Source organism: Uloborus diversus, chromosome 4 (genome assembly GCF_026930045.1).
Source record: "Uloborus diversus isolate 005 chromosome 4, Udiv.v.3.1, whole genome shotgun sequence".
In the NCBI taxonomy this organism is placed as follows: domain Eukaryota; kingdom Metazoa; phylum Arthropoda; class Arachnida; order Araneae; family Uloboridae; genus Uloborus; species Uloborus diversus.
The window spans coordinates 109,208,258-109,234,574 of NC_072734.1; the positions used below are offsets into that span (position 1 = coordinate 109,208,258).

The following is a 26,317-nucleotide window of genomic DNA, read 5'->3' on the forward strand; positions in this document are numbered from 1 at the left end:
GTTGATCGGATTTTTGTGAAGGGTCCGTTAACGGACCCAAATATCCTCTGGCCAGACCCCTGTATAAAGATATTATATTTATAAAGATATACCTATAAAGATATTTATTTTTAATTTTATTAGCTGCTTTAGTACTTGCATAAATATCTATTTGAGAGAGCAACAGCAATTTTCGGGTATTATAAACAGAAGTCTTTTTTTATTTTCTACTTTTTAATCCGAACCAAGCTAATAGAAATAATCTAGATTCATCTGGTTTTTAAACATTTTATTCATGTAATGCTATGCAGTTTTTCTTTTGAATTAAAATAAAATTACCTTCAGAAGGGTCCGATGGGACTAACGCTGCTTTGCAGACTGTACGTTTTCTTCAGACGTAACTTTCTCTTTTTAGAGCAATCCTTTTCGTCATTGAAATTTTTTTCTTTGAGTTGAAAAAAGCTTGTTATCGGTCTTGTTCATTTCATTATGCAACAATTTTCACTTAGAATGTACTACTTTAAACAGACTGTACGTTTCCAAAAGAATACGCCGTAAATACTGGCTGAAGAATCAATGTGATTGCAATGGATATTCTGGTTAGCAAAGGTAGTTTTGACTATGACCTATGACACACATGAGACCAGACCAACGAAAACCTCTATCGTCTCGAATTCCGGTTATGCTATCATTTTCGGATTCGAAGCCCAATGATCTTCAAAGCAGCAAACAAAAACATTTTCTTCAACTCAGAAACAGAGGAATTGTCTTCAAGAGCTGAGAAGGCAGTAAATGCGTTCCACGAATAGGCTTTCCAGGAAGATTAACCAAAGGACAGTCGTTTCGAGCACTTTCTTGAAAGAAGAGTTAAGGGGTGAAATTCACAGGTTTGGCACGTTAAGATGAACATTAAAGTTCATAGTTAAAGGACATTCAAGTTAAAAGCCATTTCGCTCTGTTATCTGGATTAGTACTGTTCTTTGGTTGCTCTCTTTCTTAAAATTGTGATTCCTTAGAAAACCGAAATGATAGGAGTAAAAAGAAAGTATAAGTTTTTTTTCAAGTGATGAAAAAAGGAAAATCGTAGACTACTGGCCAAGTTACATTTGCTGCAATTGCTAACCTCAAGAAGATAAATAATGAATCCAAAAAAAAAATCAGGGACCAAAAAGCAATAAAAGACTTTTCTTGAAAAAGATATGCTTAAAGTTTCTTTTACTGTCAAAATGATTCCTTAAACTCGCAATAAAGCACTTAATAATGTAATAATAGAATAAATACCTAACAAAACTAATAAAGAGGAATTTTAATCAAGAGTCCATATTGTCTTTAGTATCGATTTCAAATTCTCACCATAATATTTCAAATTTCTATAAAAAGTTTCTTAAAGCCTCCGTAATTCAAAACCTCTTTATCTCGATTTTTTAATGTGAAATTCGAAATATACAGATTTGACTGTATGCAATATTCCCACTGCGCGGCTCATAAAATTAAACATATTTAACAATTAGCAGATTCTATGACAAAGAAAGGCTGCCTTAACAAACAATCTCATTTCTAAAGCGAAGTGTCAAATTTCACTCAATTATCAAAAAATTGTCGCAGCAGAGGGAGGCGTCTTTATTCTTGAGGGTCACTCATGGAGCAGATTTTCAATGGCATTGGGGGGGGGGGAGCAAAATGAATTTTTGATCTTTGTTACACAGAAAACAGTCGTAGTGATTTTTTTTCTTTTTCTTCTTTTTTTCTTTCTCTTCCCTCTTCTTTTTCTCTTTTTTTTTGAGACTAACGTTTCGGGGGGGGGGGGGGTTGTCCCCAAACCCCCCCCCTTAGCTACGCCCCTGATAGGAAGTGACTGAGGTGGAAAACCTCTTAAGGAAGCCAAGAGTGCCAAACAAACTGGTAGCTAATATAGAATTAGCACAAACCAGACGAGTGACCGAAGCAATGGTTTGGTTCAACTCGAAGACCGAAGGCAAGGCATGATATTTTCAGTAAGTTACCGCCCCATTCAATCTTCCGAGTTGAACCAAACCATTGCTTTGGTCACTCGTCTGGTTTGTGCTAATTCTATATTAGCTACCAGTTTGTTTGGCACTCTTGGCTTCCTTAACCGTTAACAGGGGAGGCGTGGTCTCACAGACCACTCAAAAAGTTCATCCGATCACCCCTATTTTATTTTCAGTCCAATTGAATGGTTTTTCCCAATATATTTTTGTTTTGTAATCTTGAACACCCCCCTTGCTTATCTTTAGGCAAGTGCATCTGGTTTAAATTTCATTGCATTCTTTAGAAGCAGTCTGTGAGGCCACATCTCCCCTACACATTTCGGCAGTAGTAGACATGGATCTTAACGTTAGAACCACATTTATAGGTTCATTTATTTTATTCGCGTTATGCGGAGGAGATGCAAAATATTCTAGATGAGGTTGAGATTTGTTTGAAATGTTCACAAACGTTAAGCAATGATATTCTAGGGACAATGAAGGCTGAATTATTCCTCAAATTACGACAAGAAATACTAATAGTTGAAGGGCTGTCAAAATTTTCCCATTATGTGATATAATCAATTTTTTGGTACTAAAATGTTCTGTATATATTAAACAACTAAAATAAAATCATTAATATATAATAGATTCATTTTTATTACATGTAGTAGTTATTTACTGCAGCATATCATTTTCTTGAAAAATCATAAGACTCTAGCAAAATTTCATCAGAAAAGATATATTGCAATTCAAAAATATTTTTCCCCCGTGCTAGTAAAAGTTTAAAGAACATCTAAAGGAAATTACAAGAATGTATCTTAAATACACGATTTTTTAAAAAATTGTAAATAGAGCTGTCTCTGATATCTCACGTCCCCTGTAACGTCCTACTTTTTCACCTCCCCTGTTACGAGTTAAGAGGTTTTCCACCTCCAGCTCAGTCACTTTCTATGCCGGGCTGATGAATGCTAATAAACACGAAACTGAAGTCCTCGGCTGGAATGACTGAGCTGGCAGTGTATTTCATGTATTCTGCTGTCTGATGGGTAGTAACTTACTGAAAAAAAAGGGTTTAAATGATTTGTGTGCAAAGAGTTTTTTCAAATTGTACGAGCTTTTTCAGTGTGTTTCTCTTATCATGGCATAACATTTGCATTTATTTTTGAATAGCAATGAAATATAAATATAATAGGGCTCGACCGATGGCATTTTTTGGCCGATGGGCCGATGCCGATTGTTGGCCGATGGTTCAAAGATGGCCGATGGCCGATTGTTTTCCTCCAAATGGCCGATGGCCGATGGCAAAAAAAAAAAAAAAAAAAAAAAATCAAACAGAAATAAATTGATAAGATTGTCAGGGATTTAAAGGATCATTGATTTATTTCACTTTACTTCCTTTCTACAAATAAAGAATTGTAATCACAAAAAAAAAAAAATCAGATTTCGACCTAAATTTCCATTTTACTATCACCAAATTTATACTTCACAAGTTTTTTCGGCACATCTGTACATACATATGTACCTAAGAACATATAGATAACCAAATATCCATTTTGAACGCCTCCTCAGTTAAGTATCGCAAATTCTCTTGTGATGTCTTCATGTGCGTAAACTTGCGTCACTCAAAAATGTTATGAAATAGTAAATTGAAAACTCATACGTACGTAGTATGATCTAAAAGTTCGAGGTCAAGTTGTATAAAACCTTACACTGAATAGTTCACATTACCGAAGCATATATCTATCTACAAAATAGCCACCTTGAACGATTATGCACTTCTGCCAACGTTCGTATAGCTTTTAGAAGCACTCCTGGAGCCATTTTTCGCAAATTCCTGTAAGGCCTCCTGCGCTGCTGCTTTAACTTCATTGTGGGGAAGAAGGCGACTTTCATGTTGAGGATGCACGGTTCGATTGGTCAATACTCTGATATGACAAACAAATAACATAACGTTTCATCGGACTTAGCTCCGTGTGACTTTTACCTGTTCCCAGCAAAAAAACATTTGCATAGACGCCGCTTTTTTCTGTCAGGAGAAGATGAAGCTGCATCATAGAAGGTAGCGAAAAGTGACTTCAAGGAGTGTTTCCAAAAGTTATATGAACACTGGCAGAAGTACATAGTCCCTTAAGGCGATCTTTTGAAGGTGGATGTGCTTCGGTAATGTGAACTATTATATGTAAGATTTTATACAGCTTGTCCCCGAACTTTTGCATCGTACTACGTACAATCTGTATAGGGTGTAGTTATGCTTCTCCGTTTTCGACTGCTGTATGATGAAAGAGAAAGAACAATAGCCAAAAAAAGAAGGAAGAAAAACAAAGAGACTGTTTAATAACCAACTGATTTGTTTTTTTTTAATTGAGCATATAACTAAGATTTCAGTAATGTTGTAATAATGTATGGATTTAGGTACACTAAACATAGTTAAAAAAAATTAAATTACGTTGTTTAATCATTCAAAGAAAAAAAAAAAAAGAAGAAGAAGAATAGAACTATGAAACCGTCAACAAATTACGCAATTAAAATGGAAAGATTGCACGTAGACATTTTTTAGTCATCAAATTAAACAAAAAAGAGATAGACAAGATAAATTACAATATTAAATCAAAATAGGAATATTTTTATACTTATTTAAAATTTATGAATAGAAAAGTTTGCATTTTTCATAAAAGCTATAACAGTGACATACATTCTGCTGAAAAAAAATAGCCATGAAAAGAGCAAGGTTCTTAAAACGCAGGTACAATAAACAAACTCAATATTTACACCAAGTTAATAACTGAATACATATACTACTTGATCTGATGTTTGCACACATAGTATTGAACAATTTGATTGTTTAATATTTTATGAAGCTTTACAAACAAGTTCAAATTAAATTTTTCAATTTAACAATAATTTTCTGAAATTTGAAAAATTGCATAATAGAAAATCCTTGAAACTTTTCTATAAAAAACGAAAATAACTTATTCATTGATTTTATATAAATACATAAAAATAGTTACTTACAACAGAAAAAAAATCAATCGCTATTAATGATGCAAAAAAGATGGCAATTTACGAAATATAGGTGAAACAAGTATGAGATATTATATAAAATGACATTTCTTGACCAAAATAAATAATCGCTAAATATTTAAGAAATGCTTGAAATGACGAGGTAGGGTTGGGGGGGGGTCATCCTTTGATTTTTGAGTAAATCACACTTCGGCCCCAACCTATGCCTCATTTTTTTTTAGTACAGAACAGCTACCACCAACGCCTCGGAAGAGTTTCTGAATCTACTTCAGCACTTCCGAAAAAAAAAAAAAAATCAAAAGTCCCTTTGATTTCCGAATTATGTCACCATTCAAAACGTCTTTAATAAATTTCTTACATTAATGCCCTAAATTCTTTCTAAACAATAGATAAAGTTTGAAAAAAAAATCTTCAATTTTATGAATGGTGTTAGTTTTAAACAACTCAGAAGTTCAACTAGAGTTTAATTTCAGAAATTGAGGGAGTGGGAGGAGGGGCACGCAAGTGTTCTCGGAAATTCAAAAAATAGTCGTAAAAATAGAGTTCAAAATAATCATAAACATTAAGCAGAAAACCCTTTCAAAACTTGCACCCGAGTTTGTTTTGACGTGCAATGGCGGATTTAAAATATAGCAAATGTTGCAATTGCCCGAGAAGCCCCATAACCATAGGGCCACCGAAGGAGTTACAAATATGCGAATGATAAATGTTTTACAACTTCTGTGATGCCCAAAATGTATTTCGACGGGTCCCAAACTTGTAACTCCGCCGAAGCGATACAGAAAAGACTGCATTACTGTGATTCATATTACAAATATCGAAAAATTAAAAATTATCGTTGGTTCAACGGGAATCTAATAAAATGACACAAAAATCGGTTTCGCCATCTCATATTTGTTTCCATGGTCTCCAATTCGGCAATATATCACCAAATGATCGTCAGTCTGAGACGCCATATTAGTTTTGCATTGAAATAAGTAATTAATAGCCACAAAAAATGAGTAAACAGGCTTTTCAGAACACCCGATCGAAAACAAAAAGGGAAGTGCACAACTGGAATGTCCGCAGACCCCACATACGAAACTTTAACCTTCTACAGATTATCATTTTTGAGTTATGACTTATGACAGATACATACGTACATCCTGCTGCAAGAAACAACGCAATAATTAACTTGTTTGGTACCTGAATGTAGTATTAAAAACTCTTCTGGGGATGACTAAAAATAGAAATTCATACTGAAATTTAAGTAACTAATTTTATATGAAAACAACTCCATTTACTTTGTATTAAAAAGTAAAACAGCAAAGGTCCTTTTTTTTCAAAAACATCGGCCAATTCCATCGGCTTTTCAATGTTTTTTAAGGCCGATGGGCCGATGTTTTCCGCAAGTTAGCATCAGCCGCCGATGCCAATGGCTAAATTGTTGAACCATCGGCGCCGATGCATCGGTCGAGTCCTAAAATATAATTGAATATAAATACACTTCGTTTTTTAATACTTCGACAGCCTGTTATTCTTCTGAAAGGGTAACAAGTTCCAATCTCATATTTTGCCTGGTCCCTTAAAACTTGGAATTCGAATATCGCCTTGAATTTTGGTTGCACAAATGTCAAGATTTTAGTGCTAGTAATATTTTTAATGGAGATTATTTCTCTAGGTACAGTCAAACCTCCATATATTGATTTTCCACATATGAAAATTTTCTATATATAGAAATTCCAGCAAATTACCATGTCCATTACATAGGAATATTGTTTCTCTATATAGAAAAATCTCTATATAACAAAAAAAAAAAAAAATAATAAAAAAGAGACATTCGTACATTTTTTTCCCCACTTTTGACTGTTGTGTCTCATAAAAAATGAAGGTTAGGGTAGAAAATTATGTTCACTAAAGGTAACTATGAAATTAAGGGTTTGTTTAGAAAGGAAGTTGTTCCGTTCTTAAATTGCCTCAAGTTTATTTCAAATCAGTTTACAGTAAAATCAGTTTCAAGTTATCTCTATTGTCTGTTGATTATCACTACCAGTCATTTTAACTTCAGTGAAAATGATTCAAGTTAAGTTGATTAATTTTTTACTTTTCTCTTGATTACATTGTCAAAACAAAAACCTCATAATGTTCACCTTAAAACATGAAACGGCATCAGTTGGTTTTTTTAGAAACTATGCAGTGCTCAGTAAATGTTTCATATTTATTTTTTTAATTATTAACTTTCATTTGATCCAATGCTCGTATAAGTTAGAAATTGAGTTTCAAATAAAAATTAGCTTTGATTTTAATGTTTTAGGAGATTTTTATGAAAAGCTAAGATCGTTTCTATATACAGTAGGCGCCGTTTAATGTGATCACTTTGGGACAAATACAATTTGATAACAATAACCGAAAAGAATCCAGGAGACACAAAATAATGATTTTTTTTTTCAATTAAGGTGCATTTATTTTGGCAACCTCAAATTAAAATCACAGTGACTCAACTAAATGCAATTTCAAATTATAAATTATTAAATTAACAGAATGGAAATATCTGAATTATAAAAAGTTGAAGCTAAATTATGCAATTTTTAATTACATAGTAAGAGGTGAAGTAAAATATGACCGTTTTCCCTGACATTCGTAAACCAGTTTCAAAGCACATTCAGCTTTTCTATCTTTTCCAGCATGGTTTTGCTTGTTGTTTAAATTTTAATTTAACTTCGCTTTGTTTTCAGTCTCGACACAATTCTTTAATAGTTTACAAAGCATTGGTAACAATGGAGGTCCTACATCAATGCCATGTCCAGCGACTGAATTTTTTTAGGTGCAAAAGAAAGTTTTCTTAGGGGGAGTCTGTGGCCACTGGGGAGGTGAACTTTCTGTAGCTTCATTCCTAGAAAAATTTTGAACTGCTATTGAAAACCACAAAATGCTACACAGAAAGTTAGTCTCGTCAGGGTTTGCTTATGTATTTCTGTTAATTGAGGAACAATAATGGGGGAAAAATTTAAAGTTTATGAAAAAGTGATAACAATAAACAAAGACGCTGATTAAAATATCCGACTTTTTTAACGTGTGTTAACATACAAGTGCTCTAGCACTTCGTTATTCTGATAACATTAAGCGAATGATAACATTAACCGTGATCACATTAAGCGGCGCCTACTGTATCGAATTTTTTACCGGCAATAGGCTACTTCCATGGGTGCCCAAATGCAAAATTGTAAGGAAGGGGGGGGGGGGGGGCTCAGATATCTTAGCCATGGAGTTTAGCAGGATATTTTCCCCATTGAAGCAAATTTCAGGACAGATTTGAGTCATTAAAATTTGGCATTTTAAGTAACTTATTCATTAATGGCTGGAGAAGAAATGTTTTTACATTTTTGCAAAGAAAAAAGTACTAAAAGCAAGGAGGTTCTCATTTCTAAGGGGGCGCCCTTGGCTACTTTGATATATGGAGGTCCGACTGTATAAGTTAGGGAACCTAAGGCCCATATAAAAAGTTAAATTTTGTGTTTTTTGACTCATACTTTTTTTTTTTGCTTCAAACTATCAATATCTTAACTCTACATCAGATTTTCAGCATTTTTGCAATTGGAAGTATGCATCTAGGACTAATGGCTGCAAAAATAGAGGTCTTGCTGATTAAATGAGAACACCCTGGTATTAACATGTACCAAAAAAGTTGAATACTTTAATCAGTAAAGTAAGACAAAACAACGTTAGAAGAAGCACAAATTTGCAAATTACAGCAGACACGTGTTTCGGCGTTACAGGGAACGCCTTTTTCAATGCAAAAAATAATGAGCTTATGGATGAAAAGACATCCGACAAAAGCCGTGAGCAGATAAGCATGCAGCTTAAAAGATAATTTTCAAATTTGTGCTTCTTCTAACGCTGTTTTGTCTTACTTAACTGTTCAGCACAAAGGTATTTATTTATCTTACTTTAATCAGTATCTTCATTTATTGCTATTTTTACATAAACTTTCAATTTTTTCTCCTTTTTTGTTCCTTAATCAGAAATGCAAAGGCAAACCTTGACAAGTAGCTTTCGAGAAAACAAGCTCCCTTCTTATCAGTAAAGCAGAAGAATTTTTCTTCCTGCTAAGTTACACTACAAACTTCACTCTCAACAGTCAAACATTGTAGCCATGGAGAAGAAGCGCAATGATTTACAATGCTTTGACAATTTAATTGTGATGAGTCAAAGAAATGCTGCAGACCAACTAAACATTTTTCAGTCATTACTTTGTAAGTTACTAAAAATCATGACAATATTGAAAACAAAGTAAATGAAAATTTAAAGAACAAGCAAAACCTTCATGGAAAAGATGGTGAAGTTGAATCTGCTTTCAAACTGTGGTTTACGAATGTCAGGGAAAAGGATGCAAGAGTAAACGGTCCATTCATGCGGTAAAAAGCTGAAGATCTTTCTTTTAAAACGGCTAAAATAGAATTTGTAGCATCGGACCGATGGTTTACTCAATGTAAAAAAAGAGCTATTCCATTTTGCTAATTTAGCTATTTACAGTTAAAACTGCATTTACTTGAGCCTTTGCAGCTATAATTCGCAGTTGTAAAAACAAATACAGTACAATCCTGATTTTACGTTTTCACTAGGACAAGTCATAAAAAATGTACCAAGCGGGAAAACATAAAATCACGGGTGGGGTTTATAATCTAAACACAGTGTTGAAAGATTTACACTTATCCAATGAACTAGGGGAGGGAAACGTGTAATATTATTGTTTTTGTCTCTACATACCATTTCATGCAAAACATGTTTATATGTCTAACAAGTTTCTCAAGTTTGCTCCTTAATTCGAATCCGCAAAAAAAAAAGTTTTTATGCTTTGCATCGTTTGATTAGCTGTGGGGACACCCTCATGTAGTCCTTCTTCGTCTTCATTGTTTCATTACTTTCATTAGAAGCGGACATCGAGTTCGATATTGAGAAAATTCATGACGTGATAGATGATACCAAAACACTAAATGGGAAAATTAGCTGTAAAATCAACCTTCGGAACTTCCTAGCAATTACGTAAGATACATGGAAACATTTTTCAACAAACATGTTTTATGTACTTTATGCATTAAAATATGAAGTAAATTAGTATGATATTGTTCAAGAAAGAAAAGTTACCTTAAGATCATTATCTTCCGTCTTTTGCTGTTTTGTTGGAGGCTCCATTTTCAAAGTATTTTCAATTAAAAACAGTGAACCAAAATAACTTTTAAGAAATTAAGTATGCTAAAATCATATCCAGCCTAAAAAAATTTAAATAATTTTACCAAATAAATATCTTAAAAACACTTAGGGAAAAGAAAAAGAAAGCAAATGATACAAAAATCTTTATTCAGAATCAACAAAGTTTTGCAAAATCAACAAAGATCTATATCAAGTCTCATTAAATAAAAAAAAAAAAATGCTTGGAAACAAGAGGCATTTAATGTTAAACAATTTGTTGCCCAGATTCACAATATGGGTTAGATATACACTCAAGAACATTGAAAATAGCGCCCCAAGAAAGAAGAAAGGTATAATTGCGAAATTTTGCATATAAGAAGAGTGACATTTGATATGCAAATGATCCAAGTTTGGTGCCAATGCCCATGACCGTTTACCTTACAGTATCAGTGCAATCGGGAAAAAGGTGCTATATAAACCAGTGCATAATCTAAGATTTATTAATGTTATGATTACATCCCGATTGTTGGAGAGCATTAATGAGTGAAGGATGCCAGGTCGGTGAGTTAGAAAACATTTCTCACAATTAAGTGAATTTGAGAGAGATTTGATCATCGCATGAAAATTGCAGGCTGGTCGACGAGCCGTGTTGCTGTCCGGGTGGATCGTTCAGAGTGTTCTGTTAGAAACTGTTGTAGGCAGTGGACATGAGATGGTACCCACGTGCAAAAAAAACGGGTTTGGAGCAACCAGGAAGTCGACGAGGAGAGAGGATCGAAGGATCGTGTAGCAAGCGATTGTGGATCCCACAGTGACTTGTTCCACCATATAAGCAGAGCTGGAGGCAGCAGTTGTTCCTCGAACAATTTCCAGACGTCTTGTGGCAGTGAATCTGCAGTCCAAGCGCCTTTTCGTACACTCCCTTTAACACCAAAACATAGGCAACTCTGTCTACAATGATGCAAGCCAGAGCGATGTAGGTGGTCACTGACTGGCAAAATATGGTGTTCAGTGATGAATCCCGGTTCATTTTATGCTCAGATGATAACCGCATACGGGTGTGAAGGTGCACTGGAGAAAGGTATCATTTAACCCATTCTATCACACGACAAACTGCCTGAACAGCAAGAATAATGGTCTAGGGGGGGGGGGGCTATTATAGCCGGTCCACTCTAGCTGTAGTACATGGAACCTTAAAGGGCCAGCGTTATGTTAATGACATTCTGCAACCATATATAGGGCCGTTCCTAAATGGTCTGCCAGGAGCAATTTTCCAGCAAGATAATGCTCGTCCGCATAAAGCTAGAGTTGCCCAAGAGTTCTTAAGTCCTTTTGAGACTCTTCCATGGCCAGCTGCTCCCCCGACTTGTCCCGTATAGAACATGTATGGGATCAGCTAAAACGTCTGATGCCGCCATGCTTCTCTGTGCAAGATTTAAAAGTGGCTGTTCAAAAATTGGGAGTCCATCTGTCTCAAGACAACATCAGACGTTTAATTAGCCCAATGCTGGTTCGTGTTGCGGCATGTATTGCAGCAAAAAGGGGTTCAACACTCTATTGAAGTAGCACTGTATTTCTCTTATTTTTAAGCCTGCATCTGTTTAATTGCATGGACTTTCGGATCAAGTGTATCTCTCACCTATATTATAATGTATATTAAATTTCACTTCAATTCAATGCTTCCTTCTTAGGGAGCTATTTTTAATGTTCTTGAGTGTACTTTGATTAGCACAGAAATCTGTGTGAAATTAAGAGCAAACTTTAATATTTCTTGTAGTCCTGCATGAAGCAGCAGAAAAAAAAATTATATATATATATATATGTGCTACTGTAAATAAGGAGGTGTTAATCAAATATATAAAGCATGTTTCATCTTATGACCCAAAAATAGCACTATTAACTTGATTATCCTAAAATTTTATAAAAGGTCAGGACAAATCATGATAAAAAATTTGAACTGCAGAACAAAAACAGCATTTTTAGAATCAGGACAAGCTTCTATAAATCAGTACAGTCATGATTAAAATCAGGACACCTGGACGTCCTAATCGTAAATCTTATTATAAACAGGCCCGGATCGGTAAGTTTTGTGCCCCCCTGCAACAAAATCTACAGGGCTCCTCTCCAGAGGTCAGCAGTGTATATTTATGACATTAATGTCTTAGTGCTTTTTTTTTCAATTTTTTCTGGAATTTCTTGGGCCATTGGGCTCTTCAAGAACATGGGTTCCCCACACTGCGGGTACGCAGATCAGGGCCTGGTTATAAACATATTGAAACATTGCCAGCAAGTTTTTTAAAAAGTGTTTTTTTAGTGAATTTCAAAAATTGATTACCCAGCAACCGTAAATGAAAAAATACTGTTGTTCAAAAAATATATTATGTACAAATTTAAGAGGTGAGAGTAAGATTTTTATAAGTTTCATGAAGATTTGCAATGGTCAGGTTTTCTGCCTTTATCAGGGTCTGAGGAGCTAAGCACTCAGCACAGCACTAAATCTTAAATTTGGGAAAGCCCTGATTTGGCTGAAATTTCCACAGAAAAATTTACTCCCATCCATCCTAAAAATTATGCCTAAGATTGCTGTCTAATGTTTGATTCACTCAGCCATTGCTTGCCACAAGAAATGTCAGCTACACAGTGAAAATTATTGTTGTTAAACTTCTCATTTAATTTAAGTGTGTATGATGCATCTTTTAATGACCAAGTTTTATTTATTTATTTTGAAATTATACATGGTCCTTGATAGAAATTTGCTACAGAGTAGAATTCATTAAAAAAAAGTCAGAATTAGCCTTTCATTTCCTTTTGAAATTTAGCTAAGACTTTTACCATTTGATTAATTTACTGGCTAATAATTTGAAATCGGTAGCACAAGCCCTGTTTATGCATAATTGGCTTCTAGTTTCTAGTTTAAAGTTTTAACCTTGCTTTTTATAATTATTTGAACATGAAAACTCATAACGGTATCTTTTTGAGCGGAGTAACACAAAATCAGGCCTGGTGGGGAAAAAACTGGTCCATTAAATGTTGAGTATCATGGATAAAGTGCTCAATAGTATAACACAGAAAACAAAGCAAATTTATTTAATGTAAGAAAAATATGGACTAACCCAGATAAGAAGAGCTCAACTCTTCAGACTTTTTTTTTTACAGTAAGCAGCTGAAAAACTCATTGTGATTTGTAACATCAGTAATCTCACAGAGAAATAGTTTGGACAAAGTAATAAATTAAACTCATATGTTTAATGCAAATTCATAAAAAATTTTAGGTTGCATAAATCTTCTCAGTAGTAACAATTTAAAATTGTTTAAAATTATATAGAAGTACAGTAGAACCTCAATTGATTGAGGTTCCTGTTAACCGAGCCGATAATGAAGTCTAATTTTTAAAAAGAATTTTAATTTAACATTAGTTGGAGAGTTTTCAATGTGAAAATAAGAATATTTTCTAGAAGTTTGCTTCTTTAAATGCGTTTTTCAATATTTCACTTGGCATTGTAAAAAATAAAACTTTTCTTTTTAAACTTACCAAGTTATTTTCTATTTTAGTTTTTAATTGTAAAACATTGCTTTTTACATGGTCTTCTTTATCTTTTAAAAATATTCTATTATATTTCAATTAATGCTTTTTGAAAATTTGAGATCCTGACAGGTTTTTTTATACGCAGTTTCTATCAACCGAGATTTCCAACATTCGAGGTACTAGCGGTCCGAATTAGCTCGGATAATTGAAGTTCTACTGTATATCTTTAAATGTTAATTCATTAATTCATTGTAAACATTTTTTATTGCATTACATAATTTCATTAAAATTTTTTTTTCTATATTTCTATAAAAGTACAGAGGAACCCCGCTATATAGCGAACCTAGGATAATATGATTCCCCAATTGTAGAGAACCTTTTAAACGGTCCGAACGACGATCATATATCGTTAATGCAATTTCAGACGCTTGTAACAATCTCCAAATGCAAGAGAATTGGTTATAATGATCTGGAAGTTTCTAAAATTTTGAGCTTTTCATCAATTGGTGATAAAAATGAGAAACACATTGTATCATTAGTAAACAAACCTGATTTCAAATATAAATTTACTTAAAACAAATTTTATTGGACAGAATTTTCGACTTTGAACCTATTCAATGAAGCTTTTTTAGATATATCACCTTTGGTATTTTCTAAACAAATCAAAAATTTTTGATGGTAACAACTTGACTGTGGAGTGTGGATTTATCTTCTGATGTTGACAAAGAGGCAGAAGATATTAGTCTTGGATCTTCAACTTGTACTCCAAATGCAGCTGTCCCAATGTTTCTTTTTTTACAACTGAAACTATAGATCAAAATATTGCGGATTGTTTGCAATACTTGCCTAAATATTGATGAAATATATTTTAAATCCAAAAGCTTGCAACCAAAAATAATTTCTTTTTTAAATGCTACACAAAATTTTTAAAGAAGGTAAATTTTTACAGTAAGTTCATTACAGAGTACAATATAATTCATAGCTTTAATTACTAATAGAAACATTGTGCTGTTGAGATACTCATTATAGAAGAATCTGAGTGAGAGAATTAAGACTTTTTTCTTGAAAAATTGGATGTAATAGTGAATTGTTGGACATAGCATTCCCTCAAGGCTATCAGTTGAGGGTTCGTTGTAAGCAGGGTTTGACTGTATTTCCACTCGGTGCTGTATCTACAATTTTTCTGAGCCGGGAGGAGTCCTGACCGCATATACCCATCTTTTTACAATTTTTTATAGCAAAGTTGCAACGAAAACCCCCCCACAGATATAGGGTGAATTAGCCTCCTCCCAAAATTTGCCACCTGAGGCCCTGAGAAACCCTGACTTTCTCCCTCCTAGATCCAGCGCTGAGTGTATTAAAAGAAGGTGGAGTCATACCTAAGGTGACCATAATTTTTTCCCTTAAAACGGGACACTTAAAAATATAAGAAACTACAGATTAAAAGAAAATGGCAGTAATTTTTTAGTTCATGTTTATCACAGAAAAAAGCAGAAATATATATACACATTAAGAAGCTGAATTGGTGAAGTTTTATACTCTTTATATATACATTTACTTGAGTATATTTAGACTTAATTTCTAAAAGAAATTTTTGGAGAACTGGTATTTTACAATTGTGCTAGTCTAAAAATCTTTCATTAGCAAAAATACCCTTTTGGAGGGACATTAACGCCAGAAAAATATAAAACATATATTTAATAAACATGTAAGTTTCTGTGAGTAAGTTATTGGTATGAAAACCCTTTGAAATGATTCAATCCAGGACATTTAGCTGAAACATTCCCAGGTGCTTCAGTCTGTCATTTCAAAAAACGGGATATTTCAGTCCTGCAGCTATTTGCGAGGACAATGGGTCAGCCTACTTGAAAATGGGACTTTCCTGTTTAAAACTGGATAGGTCACCTTAGTTATGCCTTGCAGATAGGAACATAAGATCTGATTAATTGATATTGATTGCAAACAATTTTGAAATTATTTTAAATCCAAAGATATACAAATGATACTCCATTAAATGAAAATAAAATATGCATATGTGCATGGGCGTAGCCAGAGGAGGGCAGGGAGTGGCATCTAACCCTCCCTAGAAGAGAACCTCGACACCCATGCTCTTCTAAATGTCACCTAAGATAATTAAAGGACTTCAATTTCATAAAAATTCCGGGGAAGGCCACATAACTACTTTTTCTGTCCTCATCTGATCAAAAATAGCATAAAATGTTTTCTTAAGGCGAGAGGAGGACTATAAGTTCAAGCATTTTCCAGGGTGTGCAGTAGGGATGGGGGGTGGGACTAAAACCCACTACAGTCGGACCCCCACATATCGAAATAGCATCTTGCAGGAAAAAAATTTAAAAAATAGAAACAATCTTAAGTTTATCATAAAAATCTCCTAAAACATTAAAATTAAAGCTAATTTTTGTGTGTGAAACCCAATTTCTAATTTATACGAGCATCAGATTAAATGAAAGTTAATAATTAAAAATTTAAATGGGAAACATTTACTGAGCACTGCATTGTTTATAAAAACCAACGTAACCAATGTAATGTTGTTTCATGTTTTTGAGTCAAAGTTTTCTGTAAGTTTCAGTACTTTTATTATGGCTTTCCAATTTTTTATAACAGCAGGCACTCTACCTTGTGGAAATACTAAATTTACCAGAAATGACATTTTTGCTCCTTCATACATCTTCATTCTTCGGCAGTTGAACTTGATTTGTAACATTAGGTGATTTAAAAACTCCAGAATGGAACAATGACCTATCTACACACCCCTCAACATTAGGGGTTCCTCATAAGTTTTGTAGCAACCTTTAGTGAACATAATTTTCTCCCGTAACCTTCATTTATCATGGGACAAAGTCTAAAATGGAAAAAAATCCTGCAAATGTTTCGATTTTTTTTCGATATATAGAGATTTTTTCGATATAGAAACTTTTTTCCTGTGTAATGGACATGGAAATTTGTTGAGTTTGCGATACATAGAAAATTTTGATATGTGGAAGTTTGATATAGGGAGGTTCGACTATATTTTGTCGCCCCTATACTTGCCCCTCCCTACGAAGAATTCTGGCTATGTCCATGAATGCATGACAAAATTATAGAGACGTACCGAGTACTCGGTAACTACTCGGTACTCGGCCTACTCGGCCAATTTGCCGAGTACTCGGTACTCGGCCAAATTCTGATCAGATACTCGGCCAATACCGAGTAGTTGCAAAACATTGAATATTGTCCAAGACAGATACTAAAATTTATAAAAAAAGAGCAAGCATTATATTCTGCAATCATTTACAATTAAAATTTATAAGTCAAATTTAAATTTTGAAAATAATGAAGTTTGTAATGCTTCAATGGAATAAATCTTTATTTTAATATCCCCAAAGTTAATAAAACTTATTTATTAAAAAGTACGCAAAAAATGTAAATATAGAAAATATGGAATTTTTATATTAAAAATGGATTTTTGCTACAAACAAAAATTAGTTATAAAAAATGTAGAAATACCTTTGCTTAAAAAATAAAACAACCTTAAAAGTACAGTGCAGGAACTCTGCAGACAGGTGTTTTGGCATTACAAGGAATTCCTTTTTCAATGCACAAAATGGGGGCTCGTAGATTTAAAGGCATCCGACAAAAGTCGTATTTTTTTGTTGAATGTCTTTACATTCTTTAGCTCACATGTTATGCACTGAAAAAGACATTCCTTGTAACGGGGGGGGGGGGGGGGGGAGAAACACGTGTCTGGAGTGTTCCTGCACATTTGTTTTATCTGCTTTTAAAAATTATTTATGTTTGGCAGATTAGAACTATAATTGATTGGTATACAGTGAAACCCCTCCTAACGGACACCCCTCAAAGGCGGACGCCCCTCTTATGCGGACAATTTTTAATTCCCCAGTTCCAATGCAAATAACATTATTAAACCTCTGTCCTGCGGACACCTCTATATTTCAGAAAAATAATTTGTCCTGTTAGTGTCCGCATTAGAGGGATTTTACTGTAATTTGTTTTAATTCCAACTTGATTAATCATACCTTTTATTTATTTATTTCTAATTTAAAAAATTATTTTTTTTTGTAAAATTTTTGACACAAACAAAATTGTATATATATAATGCGTAGTTAAATTTGAGCAGGAATTTAGTTTTAAAAACTATTATATGGACAAGGAGGTTTATACTACTATTCCAATAAGTTCAAAATTCATCACATGTGTGTCAGTGGTTCTTCTTAAAACATAATTGGTACTTGGAACTCGGCCGAGTAGTGAAAGGCCGAGTACTCGGTAACTCGGTACTCGGCCGAGTAATAAAAGGCCGAGTACTCGGTACTCGGCTACTCGGCCAAAGTGCTACTCGGTACGTCTCTACAAAATTATATTTGATCTCATATCAGATAACAATGACTATAAGACATAATGGATGCCATGAGTCAAATATATTTCCATAATGGATTTTTTAATACATTTTCACCATCAAAACCAGCAACTCTTTCATTTTCTCCCCCATTTGACCATAATATTTTTAAAAGTTTGAAAGAATAAGAAGAAACTTGGAGTTGAGCAATTTGCAAAACTTGGTTAAACCATGTGAGAAAGACTGCAGTGAAGAATAAAATATCTTCCCTTGTACATAAATTGATTTTCAGTGCTTCAGTACAAAGACACACTAAATGTTCAATGAATGCAACTTCCTCTTCTTTTGAGAAACTTAGTAAAGGACAAGAGAATAAAATTGCCACATGAAACATTTCTTCAGGAAATATATAGTCATCAAGAGCCAAGTGGGATTTTTTCAGTAATTTAACAAGCTGGTATACTAAATATGCAACAACAGGATTTCCTTCACTTGTAATAAAAGCTTTCTTCAAAATAAAAATAATTTTTCCGAGAATACATGAACGCTCTGTGCATGCATGTACTAATCCCGATTGCAAAACAGATGTTTGAATGTTTAATAAATCAGAAATTTGTGTGACGTTTGAGCACTCATTTAATAATGTCATTATCTCTAACTCAACGGCTGGGGGAAATACTGATAAAACGAGCACTTTTGAAGAGGAGCATATTTTGTTTGTCTTGTATAATTCAATCACTTCTTGAACAAATGAATGATATAAGGGAATCTCAGCGATATTCAAGGAGCGAAATTTATCAACAGCTATCAATACATTTTTTAAAATGGAAAAGGGTAAATTCTTGTGCACGGCATTTAGGCCAACTTTGCATAGAGTAGAGAATAAATGCAATGTGTTTTCGTCTTCTTCAAATAAATGAACATTTTCGACAATTTTTTTAATGCTCTTTATCAAAGTTAGCTGTGTATTCATCACATGAAGAAATAAATTATTACGACATCACATGTTTAAAATCTTATTCAATACACTAATCTCCATAATTGCTTCAGACACAATAGTGATCCACATTTTGAAAAGCAGGTACAACAATAAAAGTTCGTGATCACATGTTTATCACTAAAATAAAATAAAAAGTCCCTGCCTAAAATATACATGACGGTATCACATGTAATAAAGCAAATATTTTTCTCCACAACCAAAGCTACGTGGACATGTAACAACACAATAATAAAATAGACACAATTCAGCAGAATTTACATCAAAAATAAACATTATGTCATGTCTTATTTAGCTTTTAAGATAAATAATAAGTAAAATAAAGGTTTAAAGAAATTCACAATAAGCGCCAAATCATAACAACACAGGATCACGTACCTTCACGGATATCGCGATAATGGCGTCGTTTCTCGCTATGAAACGAGATTCCTGTTCCTGCTTCCGAATGCTTTTTTTTTTTTTTTTTAATTTTCGTTCATGTTGCTCCACTTGTCTAAGAATGTGTGACGATTCTAAATTCATAAAATTCTAATTTTTGATTATATGGAAGCAATAGTTTGCTTCGTTCCAGGGATGCCCACCTGTGTGTGTGTGGGGGGGGGGGGGGGTCATGTCGCATACGCCATTGAAATTTTTAGAGGGGGTTGTTTTGAGGGGTACTTTGCACTTTTTTTGGGGGGGGGGCTCTTGCTTTTTTGGAGGGTTGGGGGTCTTCGCGATATTCAGGGGAGTCAGGGGTGCCCAAAGCAAGGGCGCACCCCCCTTAATATAGCAAAGACTCCCCAAAAAGTAAAAAATAACCCTCTAAACAACCCCCCTAAAAATTTTAATGACACAGTCTGCGCCATGACCCCCCCCCCTAGGTGGACACCCCTGGGGAGAGTGCGTCTTTGCGCTTGGATGGGGGCGAGGGGGAGCACTCCTGTTTTAGTCAAACATCAATTCAGGGAGAAATTTAAATTATTGTCAGAATAAAAATCTTAATTCTTGAACCAAATTGCCTCCAAATCCGAAAAATGTAATCTAATTCGCCATCATCTATTTCTGATAATTTCCTTTATCGGGGGTGTTTTGAGGGGCATTTTTCTTTTTTGGGGGAGGGGGGCGCCCTTTGCTCTTGAGGAGTGTGGGCACCTCTGTCCTAATAATGTTAACTCTTTTCCCATGGACATTTACTTGTCAATGATATATTTATTTACTTATTTATTTTTTTCAAGCATCTTATGGAGCTTGAATTGAAATATTAATTTCCTATTGAATTTTATAATTTTTCAAAAAATCATATCAAATTTGTGCTACTTTTTTAATGCAAACAATTAAAATTTTTAATGGTTGTTTTAACAAATTCAGCAGTTTAGTATTACTATTACACAGCAATTCTATAAAGGGGTGGGAGGGGGACTTAAAAAAAGCGGTTTCCTTCTAGAGGTTTTTTTTTTTTTCTAGTTTTATGAAACAAACTGGAAAAATAATATAGGAGGGGGAAGAAGGAAATGCATCTGTTTTATATACTAAGCACAAGGCAAATTTTCTTTTTTCTCTTTTAGGTAACAAATGCTTGATGCAAAAACCAAAATCTACATAACTCGTATTAGCAGGACTTAATTTGCACATGGCCAACAAGAGGCCAAGTTAGCCTATTCACAATCCTAGGGCTGGCTCGAAATAGCATCAGTTTTATGGGATGGGACAGAAAGCAAACTGACAAGAAGTCAAACTTGACTCCTGGCAGGCCTGGATTTACAGCAGAGCTTTTGGTCACCAGTACCAAGGGCATTTTTAAGGAGCCCGGGTCAGAGGCAGATATAGAAATAATTTTTTTATGTGTGAAGGGAGGAAGAGGAAATTGAAAAGCGCACCCCCTCCCCTCATAAATTGTTTCATAATGAAATTTTCATGACTATCTTTATATGTTTTTTTTTTTTTTTTTTGATCACTCAAGGGGAGAAACCAATTTAGACGGGGCAAAAAATTAACTTTTTTTAATGTCATAAAATGTTGGTAAAACTATTCAAGAATTTGCCAACATTTCAGTGAAAAATTCCAATTAGTTTGGATGCTATAAGCACTTAAAGTGACTGGCTAGATTTGAAAACATTCACAGCATTTTTTTTCTCTAAAAAAGAGTTGTTCTCAAAACAACTTTTTTTCAACTGGCGGGCATTCTAGCTCAAAGAGCTATAGACCAATTCTTCTGAAAATTGATGTTAATATTCTTCATTCAATTATACTCTTCTTGTTATAAAGGAGAGGTTTTTTAATTACAAACCATAATGATTATAACAAAAGGGCAAGGTTATTAAATTAACCCATACCTCATTTGAGTTTTTATCAATTAATTTATATTTCAACTGTTTAATATTATGTAATTGCCACCAGCCTTGTCTAGTGGTCAGAGAAGTCTGACTGCGACAGAATGGTCCAGGTTCGAATCCCGGCTCGGGCATGGACTTACTTTCTCTCTTTTGTCTTTGTCCTTTCTTTGTGTGAATGTGTTGTTATGCTGTGAATGGTTGCCTACCCTATAAACGGGTTCTTATGGCATGTGTGTACTGTAGAAGACTTCACACCAAATTATGGTACAGTTGGAAAAGTGAAGCAGTGCACCCTAAATTGCCAGTCTAGCTGGCACACGACAACAACAACATTATGTAATTAAGAAAATCATTCATATACATGACATAAAAGTTTCATTGAAAATTCAGAAACTATTTCCTTGCAAATTTCAAAGTTGTGGCTAATGTGTTCTTAAAACCATAAAGTTGAGCTAACATTTTGATACTACAAGCTGTTATATTAATATTATAGTTCTGCCAAGATTATAGTTTTTTACCATGTGATTTCTTGCATTTTGCATTTTTTATAAGCTGAAAAGAAATCTAATATTCCTAATAACTACCTGAATCGAAGTGAAGTACGTACTCTTTGAAGTACGTATAGGCATTTCTTTTTTAAATCTTAATTCTTGATTTCATTAAAGAATTAGGTAACTTTGACTTCATTATGTTCCCTTGAATTCAAAATCAGTGAGTTAAATGTATTCTGCTGCTCTGGCCTCTGTCTACAGTCAGGGCCAGCTCTATTAGTTTTGCTGCCCCATACGATGTTAACAAGTGCTGCCCACCTGATCTTAATCACGAGTGCCCATCCCCTAGGAGCAAGGGCGCACCCAACATAAATATTGCGAAGACCCTTCAAAAGCAAGAGCATCAGTCAGTGATAAATAAATATATTTAATGCTTAACTACTTATTATTCAACTTGAAGATTCTTTTGAGATATTTGGTTTTAAGATGACAACAAACAAAAGCAATTAGTATTTAGTTGCATTTCAACATTTTTCAATTTGTTGTTCAGAAGTAGAGAAATAAGGCAGCTAAAGATGTGAACACATCAATTAGATTGCTATGTTTGAATTTTAATTTATTTTTATACTGTATTCAACACAGTCTTATAAACAGGGGCATGCACAGAAATTTTGGAGTCTGTCACAAATGACTTTTCCAGGCCCCCCTTCATATTGTTTACCCCTACATTTCACGCCTAGTTTATAAAATATTGGGTCCCTTTCAGGCTTGAGCCTGGGTCAACAGGTGTCCCTTATCCCCCTATGCACGCCCCTGCTTATAAATGCTACTTATACTCCATGCCAGGGATACAAATTAAGATTTCCAAGCATCCATGGAACCAATTTAACTCTCATTTCAAAGCATGGATTCATACCGTTATGTATTTTTTAAATGTTGGCCTAATAAAATGAAAAACAATGATACAGTTGAATTAGCTTGTACATTAATATGAGATTAAAATAGATAAAACAACTGAAAGTATTGCATTTCTAAATACAACTCACACTTGTCCTGAAAAGTGCATTGTCTTGCACTTATGCTTGCTTCATGGTTTGCACAGCAGCTGTATTCTTTAGAACTTTTGGTAATTTTTTTAACGTGAAAATTATTTTTCATGCAAAAGTTTTAAATTAAATACTAATGTGACAACCCACAACAGGCTCTGGGACCAGTTAGGCAGGTCCAAGTCAGTTTATTAATCCCCAATGAAGATCAATGGCCCTCTTGAAGCTATCTACCCACTTGCTCATAACAGCCTCTTTCGGTAAGCTGTTCCAAGTACCCACAACCCTACTAATGTAGTAATTTTTCCTACTTCCCAGGTTAGCCCGAGATTTGAATAGCTTGAAACAATGACTTATCGTCCTGCTTCCCATGCAAAAATTCAACCCATTAACACTTTTCATTTTAATAAATTTGAACAACTGAATCATGTCTCCTTTGCTCCAGGCTATATGTATTAAGCCTTTTAAGTCTGCTATTATAATCTAAATCTTCAAGTCCTCTTACTAGCCTAGTAGCTCTTCTTTGAACCCTTTCCAATAAAGAAATACCTTTCTTGAGATAAATAAACCAAAACTGAACTACATACTCCAAATGCAGTTCTATCTATCTTCTATATAAAAGCAGAAAAATCTTCTTAGATTTGTTTGAAATAAATCTATTGATTAACTATTAATACCGAATAGGAAATGTAATAACTGAAATATAAAAAACTGTTTTAAAATTTAATATCAAATAATGCTGCTATGTTTGCAAAGCAGGATATAGGAGTTTTTAACTATGAAACTATTTATTTACTTCAGAAAATTTGTGCAGTTTATAGATAATTGTTATAAAGGTTGGCAATTTAAAGGTACTCTACTTTAGTCATTGGTTTTTAAGAATATGAGTTATTTTGTTTAAGAATAAATCACAAGGTTTAAGCAGTTGTTTTCTTTTCAGTTTATAATAAACTTTAACCCTAAAACTTAACGTGTATCAATTTTATTTATTTATTTTATATTTTATTTATTTATTTTGTCGATTCTAAAGAAAATTATTTATGAAATCAACAAAGAGTGATCTTGTGCAAGTGTGACCAAATCCACATGTCAAACACAAACATTCTAAAATTTTTGGATACTTTTGCATTTACTTGAAAAAGAGAGACTTTTATACTTTTCTAACTTTAAATTTATAAAATGTTAATTCTAACACATGCTGAGTATATTTGCTACATCTTTTTACATACATAACAAAGTCTCACTAGGTATTGTTAAAATAACTAACTAGTGAAAGAATGATTTTTTGAGCTTCATTCAAAACAGGGGAACAAAAGTCAAATCAAGTTTAGGCTCATGTTATTCAATTCAAGAGAAAACTTTCTCTTAAACTTTTGTTAAACACTTAATTTTAGTTCTGATTGCTAATTAATAGTTTTATTTTTTTTTTCAGAGAAACCTCCATTCGTCCACCTCTCTATTTGTTATGGTCCTACTCATCATTTGAAAGTATCCTTTGTTATTCGGACAGCATCACTTTATTACTGGTCGAGCCACAGGGTGGCTTCAATTCAGTCTCATCATTCCTTTCGTATGCTACACACCATCACGCAACCTCGGAAATTTTGAGCTTTTTTATTGCTATTTTTATAAAAAATAGTGCAGCCATAGATTAAAAAAAGATTAATGATTCAATGGGTCTAAAAATGACTAGGTATTCAAACTGCCTTTTGGGACAATTTGTGTACGAATAGCAAGGCTCCACTGTGTTTCATTGCAAGCAGCATTGAATTATTTTGAAAGTTAATAAAAAATTTAACTGTTACAAATAAGTAAAAAATATGTTTATTAAGATATAAAATTACACATAAGTAAATATATTATGTACATGATTGAAATAAAAGTATCAAGAAACCTCTTCATCATCTAGTAAAAAATCTTTAATTTCATTCTTCATTTTATCTCTGAAATAGAAAACAATTTTAAATTGTTTGCATTAATAACTTTCAGAATACAACAATTCAAATATGCAAAAAGAAAAAAAAGAAGAATTCAGAAGAACCACATATTTCAGTCAAAGTTGCATAAAATAAAAAAATCAACATTGATGAAAATTTTGGAGACTTCGCATGAATAAATTTAACAACAAAATTTTGTGTAAAAGGGATTTTTTAAATTGAAGTAGGGATTTCTTAAGCCACCATGGGACCTGAAATCTACAATATTTAGGTAATTTCTTTTTAAAAACAGTTATAGTTGATTTTTTCTTACGCAAGATAATTCCTTACAGCAAGTAAAAATTCAGAAAAAAATTGGGGATGTTTTAATGAAATTTTGAAAAATTAAAGTTTCAAAAAAAAAAAAAAAAGAGGGGAATGTAATCAAAATGTTTCAAAAAAGATCGGACACTGAATTTTAGTATTTCTGTATAAAAAGATATTTTTTCGGCAATTGTGAGAGTTACACTGAAGGGATTTTTTTCAAAATTCTAATAACTGAAAAATTCCTTTTCAGAGAATTATGTTGTTTTGATGAAAATTCTGGAGACATTTACTTCATTAGGAAGCTTGCGAGGAGGCATAAAAATGAATCTGGAGAGTTGGCAGCTATGAAATTTAGACACTACTTTGAAATACCTGTGATTTTCTGACCTGGGTGATTTTTTGTTGGGACTTTTAAGAAATATAAAACTTAGGGGAAGCTGCTGTACCTATGGACAAAATTTGCTTTTAATTTTTGCTGGTCTCTGTTAATGGTTAAATGATTGGTAAATTTTCTGGCAAAATCTACAACTTATCATCTAATTTGGCAATTATTGTCAGGTGATAATTTCAAAGCTTTCAATTGCAATTTTTTTTCTTTAAACTAACCTTTTTTATCCATGGGTACAACACCCCGTCAACCCCAGGGACCGGGATCATGACATGACACAACACCCCAAAGTCCCCCGCAACTACCATTTTGATGGTTCATCTGTTTTAAATGTTGGGGAGTTCCCCCGACAAATGGGACTTTAGAGACAGTTAAACGGACAGGGGTCATTGTACCCATGGACGTATAAAAAAATAAATAAATAGGTCTGAGGAACTCAATACATTTTCATAAGCCATTTTATATTGAAATACTTCAAATATCCATTAAAAATAACACTAAACAAAAATTCCAACTGAAATCAAACTTAGAAAAGAAAAAAAAAGTTTTTTCCCTTTTTAATACTATCCTTAATTTTTAACATTAGTGAACTCTTTAAAAGAAATTATTACTCAAGAGAGCCTAATATGTTTCCAAGCAAAAAATTACCTAGATGACTTCAATTTATACAAAAATTGAATCCTTAAACGAAATTAGCCCATACAAAAAAACTCAATTTATTTTAACCCAACAAAACCCAGAAAAGTTAACTTCAAATGAAAACAGCTGGGACTAACAGTCTGTTGGTCCTACGACAG

General features: G+C 33.5%; 2 protein-coding genes across 6 annotated transcripts in view; both read right to left on the bottom strand.

Annotated features, from left to right (window-relative positions):
* Nucleotides 1–19,450, bottom strand: part of LOC129220191 (protein BANP-like) — a 51,563-nt gene extending 32,113 nt beyond the window's left edge. Inside the window, exons 1-2 of one of the 3 annotated variants that reach the window (XM_054854552.1) lie at nt 19,416–19,450; nt 10,113–10,237 (exon numbers count right to left, since the gene is read on the bottom strand). In XM_054854552.1, the coding sequence (XP_054710527.1) occupies nt 10,113–10,160 (48 nt within the window). In that variant the 5' untranslated portion in view covers nt 10,161–10,237; nt 19,416–19,450. Of the gene's footprint in view, nt 1–10,112; nt 10,238–13,270; nt 14,588–19,415 lie in introns of those variants that run through there. The other 2 variants (XM_054854554.1, XM_054854553.1) reach the window with 2 other exon arrangements.
* Nucleotides 19,451–24,697: 5,247 nt separating this feature from the next.
* LOC129220493 (cytoplasmic tRNA 2-thiolation protein 2-like) overlaps nt 24,698–26,317 on the bottom strand; it is a 53,786-nt gene continuing 52,166 nt past the window's right edge. For all 3 annotated transcript variants that reach the window (XM_054854916.1, XM_054854913.1, XM_054854915.1), the window contains one exon: nt 24,698–24,832. In XM_054854916.1, coding sequence (XP_054710891.1) covers nt 24,775–24,832 — 58 coding nt within the window. In that variant the 3' untranslated portion in view covers nt 24,698–24,774. The remainder of the gene's footprint in view (nt 24,833–26,317) is intronic.